General features: G+C 37.7%; 2 protein-coding genes across 3 annotated transcripts in view; both read right to left on the minus strand.

Annotated features, from left to right (window-relative positions):
* Positions 1-29: 29 nt before the first annotated feature.
* On the minus strand, positions 30-3,448 carry LOC112136893 (elongation factor 1-alpha). Of its 2 annotated transcripts, none has more exons than XM_024258883.1 (8): positions 3,209-3,448; positions 2,287-2,441; positions 1,798-1,977; positions 1,421-1,717; positions 1,192-1,342; positions 858-1,114; positions 552-786; positions 30-471 (listed from the first exon to the last, which is right to left on the minus strand). In XM_024258883.1, exons 2-8 carry the CDS (start codon positions 2,428-2,430, stop codon positions 350-352), a joined length of 1,386 nt encoding a protein of 461 aa, XP_024114651.1. In that variant the 5' UTR covers positions 2,431-2,441; positions 3,209-3,448; the 3' UTR covers positions 30-349. The 2 variants fall into 2 exon arrangements, with proteins under 2 accessions (XP_024114651.1, XP_024114662.1); XM_024258894.2 differs by lacking the exon at positions 3,209-3,448 and adding an exon at positions 2,911-2,934.
* Positions 3,449-10,274: 6,826 nt separating this feature from the next.
* The window catches only part of si:ch1073-513e17.1 (sialin), a gene marked incomplete in the record, with an annotated part of 8,996 nt that continues 5,912 nt past the window's right edge, over positions 10,275-13,358 (minus strand). The window contains 3 exon segments of the mRNA XM_024297450.2: positions 10,275-11,615; positions 11,756-11,846; positions 12,009-12,156. Coding sequence (XP_024153218.1) covers positions 11,451-11,615; positions 11,756-11,846; positions 12,009-12,156 — 404 coding nt within the window.

The raw sequence follows: 13,358 nt of genomic DNA on the forward strand, positions 1-13,358 counted from the left end.
TGCTGCACTGAAGGATACAGACAAGCCTATTGCGATTTTTTCAAAGACATTTATTTTATTAGTTACCAGCAGCTTCTGTTCCAATCAACTTGTGGCATTTGAACAATGAAACAGTTTTTTTTTTTTAAATTCAAAGTTAAAGAGGCACCGTCCTGTGATTCAGTTAGACGACTATGCCACATTTCTTTTTCCTGCGAAAACTTTTGCGATGGGTTTTAATCAGCATAAGCCAGTCCTTGAGAATAGAACTATGCCTCAGAGTAGATAACCAGGGATGGGAAGAAGATGCATGGGAGGCAGTTGCCTGCTGCTGCCGGCACACGTCTTGTTTGGCATCCTGCACGACCATTCATTTCTTCTTCTGGGCTTTCTCTGCAGCCTTGGTTGTCTTGCCAGAAACTTCCTTGGTATCGACGGCCTTGATGACTCCGACAGCCACGGTCTGCCTCATGTCACGCACGGCAAAACGTCCTACAAGAGAAGAAGGTTGAGCAGACATTAGACACAATCACTGAGCATTCTAGGAGGGTGGACGTGAGTGAGAAACACACCAAGAGGAGGGTAGTTGGAGAAGGGCTCCACAACCATGGGCTTCTGTGGGATCAGCTTGACAATGGCAGCGTCTCCAGACTTGACAAACTTGGGGTTGTCTTCCAGCTTCTTGCCAGAACGACGGTCGATCTTCTCAATGAGCTCGTTGAACTTGCAGGCAATGTGAGCAGTGTGGCAATCCAGCACAGGGGCATAACCCTGGTTGATCTGGCCTGGGTGGTTCAGGATGATGACCTGTCAATAGAATTAATGTTAGCTGCTGTCAAACACCAACTGAAGACAACCTTATGTTTTACAGCACAAACCTGAGCATTGAAGCTATCGGCGGCCTTTGGTGGGTCGTTTTTGCTGTCACCAGCGACGTATCCTCTGCGGATTTCCTTGACGGACACGTTCTTGACGTTGAAGCCCACGTTGTCACCGGGCACAGCTTCCGGCAGAGATTCGTGGTGCATCTCCACTGACTTGACCTCAGTGGTCAGGTTGGGAGGAGCAAAAGTGACGACCATGCCGGGCTTCAGGACTCCAGTCTCAACACGACCGACGGGGACTGTTCCAATACCTGAGAAGGTGATTTATAGAATTTAATCCCACTGAAGTTGAACGAAGTTAGTTTCCAGATTATTATAATGTTCTTACCGCCAATTTTGTAGACGTCCTGCAGGGGCAGACGCAGGGGCTTGTCGGTGGGGCGAGATGGTGGCAGAATGGCATCAAGAGCTTCCAGGAGAGTGGTTCCACTGGCATTTCCGTCCTTACGCTCAATCTTCCAGCCCTTGAACCAGTTCATCTGCAAACCAAAAATAATTTTTTTTTAATGCCGTGACCTCAGCCAACTCTATCACAGAGACAAATTCCAATCCCTTACCTTGTCACTGGCCTCCAGCATGTTGTCTCCGTGCCATCCAGAGATGGGGACAAAAGCAACAGCAGCTGGGTTGTAGCCGATCTTCTTGATGTAGGTGCTCACTTCCTTTTGGATTTCCTCAAAACGGGCCTGGCTGTAAGGGGGCTCGGTGGAGTCCATCTTGTTGACGCCAACGATGAGCTGCTTCACTCCAAGAGTGAAGGCCAGCAGGGCGTGCTCACGGGTCTGCCCGTTCTTGGAGATACCAGCTTCAAATTCACCAACACCAGCAGCGACGATCAGCACAGCACAGTCAGCCTGAATGGAAACAGCACAGATGTTAAACACTCACATTTAATAAATGCAGAAAAAGTAAAGTTAGTGTCACAAATCATCACCTGAGAAGTTCCAGTGATCATGTTCTTGATGAAGTCTCTGTGTCCAGGGGCATCAATGATGGTCACATAGTACTTGCTGGTCTCAAACTTCCACAGAGCGATGTCGATGGTGATACCACGCTCACGCTCAGCCTTCAGTTTGTCCAACACCCAGGCGTACTTGAAGGAGCCCTTACCCATCTATATTAAAGAAATTAAGTCAGTCATTTAAATAAATATATTTTTTTTAATATCTATATTTATTCATACTTCTTTTGATCTTTAACATTTGAATTTTTCATTTTCATCTTGCAGTACTGAGACCTAATCCTGAAAAACTGCATCGTCACCATTAGCGTTGCGCGTCATCAGACTCCTCCCAGCGTGCGCGCACCCGGCAGCTACACCCTCGTGCCGGGCAGCTGAGCTCAGGGGAGGCACGCTTAAGCCGCCATCTTGGGCCCAACTAACGGCTCAAAAGATAAGAAAAAATAAAGCCCAAACGCTTACCTCAGCGGCTTCCTTCTCGAACTTTTCGATGGTTCTCTTGTCGATTCCTCCGCACTTGTAGATCAGGTGACCGGTGGAGGTGGACTTGCCGGAGTCGACATGGCCAATGACCACGATGTTAATGTGGGTTTTTTCCTTTCCCATTTTGTATGTTTCTGTTCCAAAAGAAAAAAAAGGCGGCGAACGTTTTAGAAGGAATTTGTTCCCTAGAATTCATGTGAAGCCACGTGACAAGCGACCAAATTATAACACTGCTATTTCCACGAAGGTCGCAAAGCACACCACATTGACATTTTAACTCCATAAAAACAGAATATTTATTCACAAAGTCTTTATATTAACAATATTTCACTCGATAACAACTAAGTCAAGGTTGAAGCCGCCAATAGGCGGTGGCTTCTGCCGCTACTAGGCCCCACTCGGCCACAGGCTAGCCAAGACACGTGTTACTCCCATAGCCACGTTGGATAGAGTTACAAAGATCGACAAATATTTAGAGGCTGGTGTCCAGGCTCCCAACACCTGTCGCCTAGGAATCAGTCCAGTTGTTCCGAGGAGGAGAGGGGATAAATGCCATTCAAGCATCCTCGGTTCTCTGTCCTCCTGAGCTCCTTTGTTCCTTACCAGTCAGCCTTTTTTCCTGACTCGTTAACCGCTTTTGTTCCCGATTTAATTAGCGTAAAAGAACTACAAACGTGTTAACTGATATTAACCGACATCTCGAGGGGTTAACATTTTCGTTAATTCAATAACATCAGTTGAAAATTCTAGAAGTTCTTATCGAATTACATAACCGAAGCTTTTATTTTTTTACGTTGTTTGCTAACAGAAAAAAATAGCAACTTAGCTTATTAGGCACCGAAAGTAACAAGCCTAAAATGGCTTCCCTGGCTAGCTTAAAAATAAAATGCTGTGAACTTACCGGTGTTTCTGGGTTTTCACGGCCAAAGCTGCTGCCCCTAGCCAGGTAACAGAAAGAGGAAGACTGGAGCAGGACTGGGAGCTTTTATACGGACTGGGAGGCGGCCTGTATTTCCGCCCCCCTCCCCGGTGCAAACCCCGCAAATCACACACTTTCCTGCAAAAAAACGTCAGCACGCCGCCGGATGAGGCGCCTCATCCGCCAAACACCGACTCTGTAAACCCAAACAAGTGGGAAAAAAACTCACATGAATGAACGGTTTTACAGTTTTTAAAGTCATCTGACTCAAACTTTTCCAAATACACTCCATAAACATTCATTTTAATGGCTCAAAATTAGGATAAAACTGTACCTGAAACAAAAAATGACCAGCTAGTCTCAATCTGAGGGGTAATTTCTCTTTTAAATCAACAAATTTAATATATATATAAAATCAAGTTTTTGAAGAAACCATCGATCATTTTAATGTAAATTCTACAGGATTTTCTTTTTCCAAATGTGGCCATGGTTGGTCATTTACCTGCAGGTAAGACTGAAACAAGTCGTCCTCTAAATTAGATTATCTCAATCTGAGAGAGATTTACAGAGTGTGAAGCATGGACCCCTGCTGTTCTGGAGACTAGCAGATGGTCACCCACCCTCCAGACTCAATTCCTGGCATTTGATAAGGCTAAAAGTGCTGCAAAGAAAATGTAATAACACGTTGATTTTGCTAAACACTAATGATTTTTAATCTGTTGAAGATTAAAAAAGAAACCAACATATATTGTCACATTTGCACATTAAAGACCCACTCTGATTAAACATTTGTTTTTAACGTATTCCTGTATCATTTTTATCGCTTAGGAGAACATAATATAAAGATAATTAAGATTAAAACTTCAGTTCTGAGTATTTCTGTATTCAAATTGTTGCGAATCAGGAGCAGATGGAAAAATACTTTTGGAAAAAAGTGTATTTGTGATGTAGAAAATATGTTGTGAGGACCACAAGCTCCCTGCTCTGCTTCATTCCGATGCATCTACTTGTAATATTACTCCACATTTTTGTTGCACCAGTAATGTGAGTTTGGGGTGATGAGGGGCCGTAAACTAGCATGAGAGAGTCTAAACAAAGGGATGATGGGAAATGAGGGTAGGCTCACTTTGTACAAAGACAAACCCCTGGAGAAACTATGTCCTAGAATTTTTTTAAATTGATTTTGGATAAAATAATCGTGGAGTTGGACCTTACACATCTCATATAGATGCTGAGGATGCTACACGAGGGTCAGGAGGTCAAATTGCTTTTCCCTCATCACTACTGCAGCAGTGAAGCAGCTGACATCCCTCCACCGAGCTCCACCGAGTGGTTGCAGATCAGGGACCAGAGCCTCTTTAGTTTTGCAGCTGCTGCCTTCACTCAGTGCTGAGCCTCAACTGAGCGTTACTCAGCAAACACTGACAGAGTGAGGTGAGTGGAACAACCGGCTCAAAGGAGTGGTACATGAAAATAAATCCCCTATTTTTCTCACTTCAAGACTGACTGATCAAGTTCTGCTGTGTTTTAAACACATTTTTAAACCTGTCAGTCAAGTTTGGGATGACGGCCAGTCAAGAAACCCAACCAAAGCTTTTCAGCTTTCATCCGCAAACCAAAAAAAAATAAAGCCGTGAACGAGTTTCTCCTGCTCAGTCTGTGGACCTGGAGGAATCACCACCTTAAGTCTTAATGATGTCCCAGCAGTCAGCTCAACAGAAAAGAGGCAAAAAACCAAAGCAAAAAATGGATTATGCTTTGATGCAGCTGAAAAATGTTGATCAAAAAAACTATACAGAGTCAGGATGTAGTCACAGGGATATTTTACTTGTTTATTTAAAGTTGTAAGTAAAGTGAGGGGAAATATTAGTGATCCCAAACACTGGTTGGATTCACATGATGGGTTCTCTTTTGAAGATAAATTAACCTATATCTGTTGTCAAAAGGCTATAGATGTTTCAATTGTTTTGAAATATTGTTTGAAAGAATTAAAGCTTTTTCATTTGTTCAATGATTTCATTCTTTGGAGTGATTTAGGTTTTAGTGTTTTGAATTGATTCTTTCAAAAAATCATAATAAAACCCAGAAGTGAATATTGAGGAATTACATTTACTAACCTGAGTAATTCTCAGTAAAGTAGTCATTCAAGTACCATAGTCTTACTCCCCCTTAGTATCACGTTTATATGCACATTTGGCATACAGGGACAGTATGTTTACTCAGTTACATTGGGACACATTTGTCTGAAAACATTTTTGATTTGACCAATTATTTGAATGATTAGAAATGAATTATTCATTCATTTCTCTAGGGACTCCGATTCCCTCCTACTGTCCAAAAACATGCTTCGTAGGTTAATTGGTTACTCTAAATTGTCCCAGGTGTGAATGTGTGTGCAAAGGTCTGTGATTGTGGCCCCGTGACAGACCAGCAACCTGTCAAGGGTGTCCATGATTGATTGGGTTTTTGACCAAACAGATTTAGAAAATCGCTAGATGGATGGCCCAATTTGGTGTGGGGCCAAGAGTTTTTGGAACTCTTCTAACTTGAAACACAAAATAACTATTTGATGGAAATGTTGTTGCAATGGTATACTTTCAACTTCTTCACGTAGAACAAAAAACACCCCAAAACTTTTTAACAGTGCATTTTAAACGTAGCCACATCACATTTTCAATTGTATTACCACAGTAGTTGTTTCCGATTCGCAGGGGGCCCTATAGGCATGGGGGGGTAAGGCGTTTTGCTCAGGGACACAACAACAATTGACCGGGGGGAACAGGGTTCGAACCAATGATCCTTCAATTATTGACTGGCCTGCTCAACCACCTGAACCACTCAACAAAAACAAATAAACAAACAAGAGCTCACATCTTTAGAGAATAAAGACCATACACTATTCGTCCTGGAATCAATAAATTGGAAACAAAGCTTTTTTTAGAAAGTGCTAATATTATTGATTTTAGGGGGGAACCTGTGGAAATTTTGATTCCGGTCCATGGCCGGACTGTGGACATGTCTGGCTTAAACCATGCCAGATCAGTGAAAAAAATGTACGTTTCTATGATAAATATCTACATTAATAAAAGCATCTTTTACAACTTTTGATATCGAATTGTAGCAACATAAAACAGAACATACAGCTTATATATCTGAAGCAAAGAATTGACTCGATTTAAAACAAATGAAAACAAAAGGTTATTTAGGAAATTGTTGACTGATTTTATTGGAAGTGTTGAGTATAAAATCTGGGCAGAGATTCATGTGCTCTCAGGCTGATCCAGATAAAAAACATTTGACCTGTTTTTTCAGCCACTTTAGGTCACAGTTCAGCTGGCTGGATCAAGATCTCACCACCTTTGCTCTCATATTTTAGATAACAGACTGTTTTAAAGTAATGTCAGATGATCTGAAGCTCAAGCAGCCATCTGAGGACTCCAAACAGACCAGATCTAACATCTGTGGCTTGTAAATGTCACATCCTCTGAGTGAGACAGTGAACAAGATGGTTCAAAAATAGTGAGCTTGTCAAAGACTATAAATAAAGGAAAGCAGAAATTGATTTTCCTGCAGTGTTACAGAGGAATTTGAATGTTTCAAAAAAGCAGTAGATGTGCTTTTAATGTTTTTTGAAGGAGTAAAATCCAGATTTTCTCTTAAACTTGTGATAGTATCAGCTTTTAGTTCTTTTTGGAAAAAGACAACGGTTCTGTTAAAGGTAGAGGGTCTCCCTGCTGCCGACAGGAGGCCGGCGATGATGGAATTTGAGCTGCGTTTCAGTTCAGTTCATCAAGCTCAGCCTGTTGATGATTGTGCAGGAAGCGACATGAGCAAAGTACAACAGCTGTGCTCCCACTTCACGTCATGATTCAGAATCGAGTGCCGTGGAGGAAAAAAAGAGTCTTAATGTGAAAGTCGCAGAATGTGATTGAGCCAGCTGGGCGGCTGCCATCCCTGACACTGATGAGTCACCCGGCACAAGCAGTCACTATGGCAACGGAAGGCCTGAAAATCTAAAAACTCAGACACGTACATTTATTTTGATCTGTATTTATACTGTTAAATAAATCCATTAAATAAGAAAAAAAAATGGCAATTCATAAAAACTTAACCTAACTTGCTTTGTTTGAACATTTACTTTGTACAATTTATTTAGCTTCTTTTAGTTACATTTTTTGTGATCCAAATAATTGAATGTATCATAAAATTTGTTGATCATTGCAGTTCTTTCACCTAATTTTTAAACACCCAAACTATTGAAAATTTATCTTTAAAACCTTGAATGTACATTTTTCAGAAGGCCAATATTTTGTTATTAAATCACTGAATGAAAATTAGTTGCTTTGTACACCTTTCTTGAGCTCATAATTTGTTTAAGAAAGAAATGTATAAGCATAAAGCTGAACACATCAGGTTTTTGTAATTTGCCAAATTTACAAATCTAATATTTTCTTTTTTTTAATGCAACATTGGAATCAATTCTTAAAAGAGAGCCCTGCATTAATCAAATCTGACCCTTGTGCTGTCTTAGTCATGTCATATTTTCATAATAATATTTTACAACATAAAAAAACGTTAGTTATATGCCATAAAATATGAAAATTATATTTTCCTCAATTTAACTGGGGCCAAAATATAAATTAAGGAATAATAAAAGGCTGTTTTCAGAATAAAACTAAACACAAAACTAAATTCAGCATTTCCTTAATAACGAAGTTAATAATAATACAGAAGAGAACATTGTGATCATATCTTTTTATTGTATTTTGGAAAAACTTTTGTCACAAAGGATCAATATTCGTCATTGAATAATATTCAACATTTAATACTATGAAAAGTACATATATATATATAAATGGAAAAGTATTTTTTTTTTCGTATTGTATCAAACCAATATATAGAAATAGGACTGTGAGTCAATAACAGTGGGGTAGTGTGTGGTTTACAGCCGGGACGTGACGGACGTGACCCAGGGAATTTACAAGAACATCCGGGTTATTCAGAAAATATCTGATGCAAGTTCCAGCATGGTGGCTGAAACCGGCGGCACACCCACAATTTACCCATTCAAGAAAAAGATTACTTCACAAGCCGGGTTGATACAAACAAGAAAGTTTCTACTTATTATTAATGAAAACAACTAAAAGTGTAGAAATAAAAACATTTTTAATGTTTTGTTGACGACTAGATTCAAAGTCTGTGGATTCAATGTTTTTCTTCTGCCATCTAGTGGGCGTTGATGGTAAATGGAAAAAATGTTTATAATAATTTAATTCAGAATAAAGATTAAAAAAATTGAACACACTCCCCCCCAAACAATCAAAAAGCAAACATACAAAACCATTTAAGCACGCCAGGGTGGTTATAAAATAAAATAAAATCAACAATGGAAAAAATAAATTTTAACTGCTTTGGACCCCTCTTCTTGTTGGTGGCCTGTACAAATAACTATAACATTTTTTTTTTGCCTCGAACGCATAATTGTGATTTATAAAAACAATAAATAAACCTATTACCAAATTATCTGTTAATAGTTTGGTTTCTCTAAATAATGGCAGTTATTCAAACTTTAGATTAAAAAAAGCGTTTTGAACTGATTGTATCTATATTTTGAGCGAAAGGATAAAAAAAGACAATAGCAGGTGAAGATATTACTAATTAAACATTTTAGCTGAATATATATTTTTCCTTTACTTTTGTTTTTTTGTAAATTTTTTTATTAGGTTTTCATTTTACAAAGTAAATGAAAAGAAGAGAAAAGAAAGTAAGACCCTTGTATGAATAATTGCTACATGTTAACAAAGGTAGCCTACTTAAAAAAGAAGAAAATAAATTAAAGAAATTCAAGAAATTAAAAATGTTTTTTTTACAAATTCCAACCAGAGTAAATATGTCAGTGTCTCTATAACATAGATGCTGAGAACTCTTTTTTTTTTTTTTCATTTGTCTTAAAAAAAGACAAAACGATACTGAAAGTTTGAATATTGTCAGGCTCTTGTCACATAGTTTAAGGATACAGTCAGTGAAGGTAAACAGCTCTGCTGTAAAATGATTTAGAAAAAAAAAAACAAAAAAAAAAACAAGAATAATTTTGGTTTATAACAAATATTCTTCAACTGATAATAAATATTGTTGTCAGTGCATAAACATTGAGGTTACGTCGCGTAAAACAAACAAGACATGCCTCTTTTGCACGAATATGCTCTGAACATGTAAAATAATCAATGTATTAAAAAAAAAATTAACAGTACGGACGGATTACACAGAAAAAACAAACAATACAGGAACATTAATGTCTTCTCTTAATAACTATAGGGTTGAAAAACTACATTTAAACGTGTAAAAAAATGTAAAACCAAATATAATAAAAGCCTTTTAATGATTTTTCTAATAGGATTTTGCAGCCTTTTTATACAGTGTAATGTAAATTCATATTTTAGTTAGTTGATTTTTTTTTTTAATGCAGAAATATTTACATTTCTTGTTTAATTGCGCCCTCTGGTGGATAAAATCGACATTACTTGAGGTCTTTGTTTTGGTCAGTGTGTCCAGTATAATTATGTAATTTAATAGAGTTTGAGTCTGATTTTTTTAATGTTCTCTTGTTGTTGTCATTAGAGGCAAAGGAGCAGGTTCTGACAAACCTCGCCAACTTTGCCTACGACCTAAAGAATTTCAGAATACCTGGAACAGTTGCAAGTAACTGATCATTTTGTAGGCCCAGATTCTTTAAGTCAATTAAACAGAAGGCCCCAAATCAATATTCTATGAAAGTTTACTTGTTTTGAATCGAATCATGGAAGTGAAATCACTTTTCTATAAAATTATATTTTGGAAAGGGCCTTTGTTTGTTCTAATGGCAGAAATGTTAAAGATATTTTCCTTTAAAGGCTGGACACCAACAGAAAACAGGAATTACTTACAGTAATGATTCTCAAAGACAAGGTAACTGATTGCTTCATTTTATTTTTTTTTCATAAAATCATGATGTGATGTAACAAGTTGTCAGAGATGAGATCTCTGGGAGATTTTATAAAAACAATCATCATTGTGGTAAGAAAAAAATAGGTTTAATTAAGGCCACATAATGACTGTCCAGTGCAATCATACATGAGAAACACCACAAATCTGTTTCAAAGAAAGTCATCATACCAGAAGCTGAAAGTGCATTAGGTAACACAAATCTCATCGGATATATTGTTGCACAGGTTAATGAAACGCCTGTTGAATATAAGGCATTTGGTTCATTTGCAGAAGTCATAAGTGCTTCTTCTTTTGGTCCTAAAGAACATTATATAGAAGGTCAGAAACAAACACTTATAAACAAAGTGGACACACATGGTCTAAAGTTTTTTTCATGGGTTCAATACAGTACATCTATCTAAATTAGATAAATTACATGTAAAAACTTAGAGTCTACTCACTCTAAGTTTTAGGATTTGAGTTCTAAAAACTCAACATAAAATTGCACTTTTTTTGTTTTGGTTTCACCTGAGAAACTGCACATTAAACAGTGCAAAAATCACAGGTTATCAGTCACAAAATAACAGCAAAGTTCCCACAGAGTTGTCATGACAATAAAAAAAAGAATCTTAAGCCTTTCAGGCTTCAGAGTAAAGAAGAAAACATATTCTGAAATTACACTATATCTATATGATGCTTTATGCAAAACAAGTTGAGTTTTTCAAAATAAGTTTAGCTGAAAATGAAATGTCAAATGTTTAGAAGGAGAAACCAACCTAAAGGAGGTGCTTGCATCCATACAGGAAGAAATGGCAGAGCAATAAATATGAAGATACATTTCATATATTCATCCGTTGAAAGGTTGGTTCATGTTAGTGTTAATGCCATGCAGAACATCAGACATGTGCATTACAAAGGCTAATAAGTTCTAGCTTTTTTTTCCTTTAAATGTTCCAATTTAAGCTAATATTTTGCAAACCTTGAGGTATTTGGTTTCTTTAGAGTGCTATTTTAGTAATTTGAATTAAAACTGGTGGAGAGGATGTTGTTTTTTAGTGTGATGATTTTTTTTTTCAGATTACCATAAAATAGTGTAAATGTAACAAACATGGGGAAAAAAAAGTAAAGATTTTGTTTCCCAGAACAGAAAAGTTTCCTTTAGATCCTAATGATGAGTATCAGATGAACACAGTCCGTAATTGATGAAGAGGTAGAGCTCAGGTTTCTGCTTGAACAAGACACTCTGTGGTTTGAAGTTCTATCAGGAAATGGAGCCGCTCCTCCTTTTCTGCGGTTGCACGTGCTCCTCGTCAGTGTTGGCCCACGGCTGGATGTCCGCGGTGCCCAGGAGCAAGTAAATGATGGCGCCGGCGAGGTTGATCCCTGCAGCGACCCAGAAGACTTTCCTCCAGCCCGCCAGAGAGTGCTGTCAAGCAGAAGAGAGTAAGGAGCATCAGACAAGTGAGGACAAATCTATAATTATTGTGACAAAAACAAATAAAGGAGGCAGATGCATCCGTGCAGTAGGAGCTGGAAGTTTCCTTTTCATCATTTCAAGAGACTCACATCTTCTGTGAAGTATCCTGTCACAATAGGCGCCAAAACGCCTGGAATTGTACCAAACGTGTTTGTAATTCCCAGAAGAAATCCTGCATACCTGTCAGCACAAAAGAGGAGTAAAACAGCCATTTCCTGTTTAATTTATGAATGATGTGAAACCAAAAGAATTCATTAACAGCGACCACTTTAATAGGTTAATTTGTGACTCTAATTCCCCCTCAAGTTGTTGGTTTTTGGATATGAGATGGATGACACTCACCGAGGAGCTATGTCTATTTGGTTTATGTACACTCCGGGGGCGCTGATCCCCCCTAAGGAAGAGGAGAGTGTGAAGAAGGTGACCGTGAGGACGTGGTCACAGCCGGCATAAGTGACAGCCATGAGGAAGACCGCGGGCAGGACCAGACCTGGAGAGAGCGGAGGTGGGAGTTGTAGGGAAGTGCAAAGGCAGACAAAATCTTAGTTATTTTTTACCACTATCTTCTATTCTTATGTCTTGCTCTGGTCATACATCAGTGTAAAAAGCGCCAAAATAAGGCTTGATTTTATTTTATTTTATGGATAATTTTCTAGTAACACTTCTTAGTTTTGCTTTAATATAACTCCAGTTCCTACTTTTGCTTTCAATAAAGTTTTCTGTAATTCTGAGCAAAATGTTCCTCCTCACTGGAATCATAAATCAGATGGGACTAATTCCGAAAAGGAGTTTGTTTAAACAATTATATATTATATAAATTCCTATTTATAAATAATTTTATATAAATGCTTAATTTTCCTAAACGACACCCCTCATTTAAACCATTTTAAATGCCTGGTAGATGATCCACAGTGTATTAAACTGTACTTTTGACTCTTCTTTGGATTTTTTTTGCAACATGGAGACGGAGTGGATAAAAATTAGGCTACATTAGAATTTCATTCAGCCTGTAAGAATAATTCCAACTTACAAACAGTTAGAACTGTGAAGCAGGACCTCCCTATAGACTGAAAAACACCTAAAATTGCAGTCAAACTTTACAAAATATTGACCGTTACATACGCATGTATTGCAATATCTATACACGAATGGACAGATGAAGTAGGAAATAAGTACTAGATTAAGTGGGAAAAGGGAAAAATATGTCTGCAAATCATTCGCAGAGTTAACAGAGCATGGAGATGTGGATTTACACGTTACATAACACACTCAAAATGCAGCAAAAGTTAATTTGTACATGAAAACAGAAAAGTGACCAGTAGGGCAGGTTAGATCTATTTACTTACATTAAATTAAAATCTAATCTTCCAATCAGAGCAAGAAAAAGAAATAGATGTACTGTATTTAAAAAAAAGAAAAGAGCCATTTTAAGTGAAAATTAACATTTTTAAGTTGGGTTTTAAAAAATGTCAACAATTTGAAGCCTTTCAAGGGTTTTAAGGTCTTTAAACAAAGTTTTTCTGGAGGTGTACTGATCTTGTTCTCCAATTATGGACCTAAAAATACGTTTTCATACTCTTATGTGGCATTTAATTCAAGTTTAATAATGTATTTTACTATCCACTTTCATTTAAGCCCTCTGTTTTCTAAATTGATTTAACATTTGCGGGTTTTTCTTTTTTAATTATAGTA

Source organism: Oryzias melastigma, linkage group LG11, assembly GCF_002922805.2.
Source record: "Oryzias melastigma strain HK-1 linkage group LG11, ASM292280v2, whole genome shotgun sequence".
In the NCBI taxonomy this organism is placed as follows: Eukaryota; Metazoa; Chordata; class Actinopteri; order Beloniformes; family Adrianichthyidae; genus Oryzias; species Oryzias melastigma.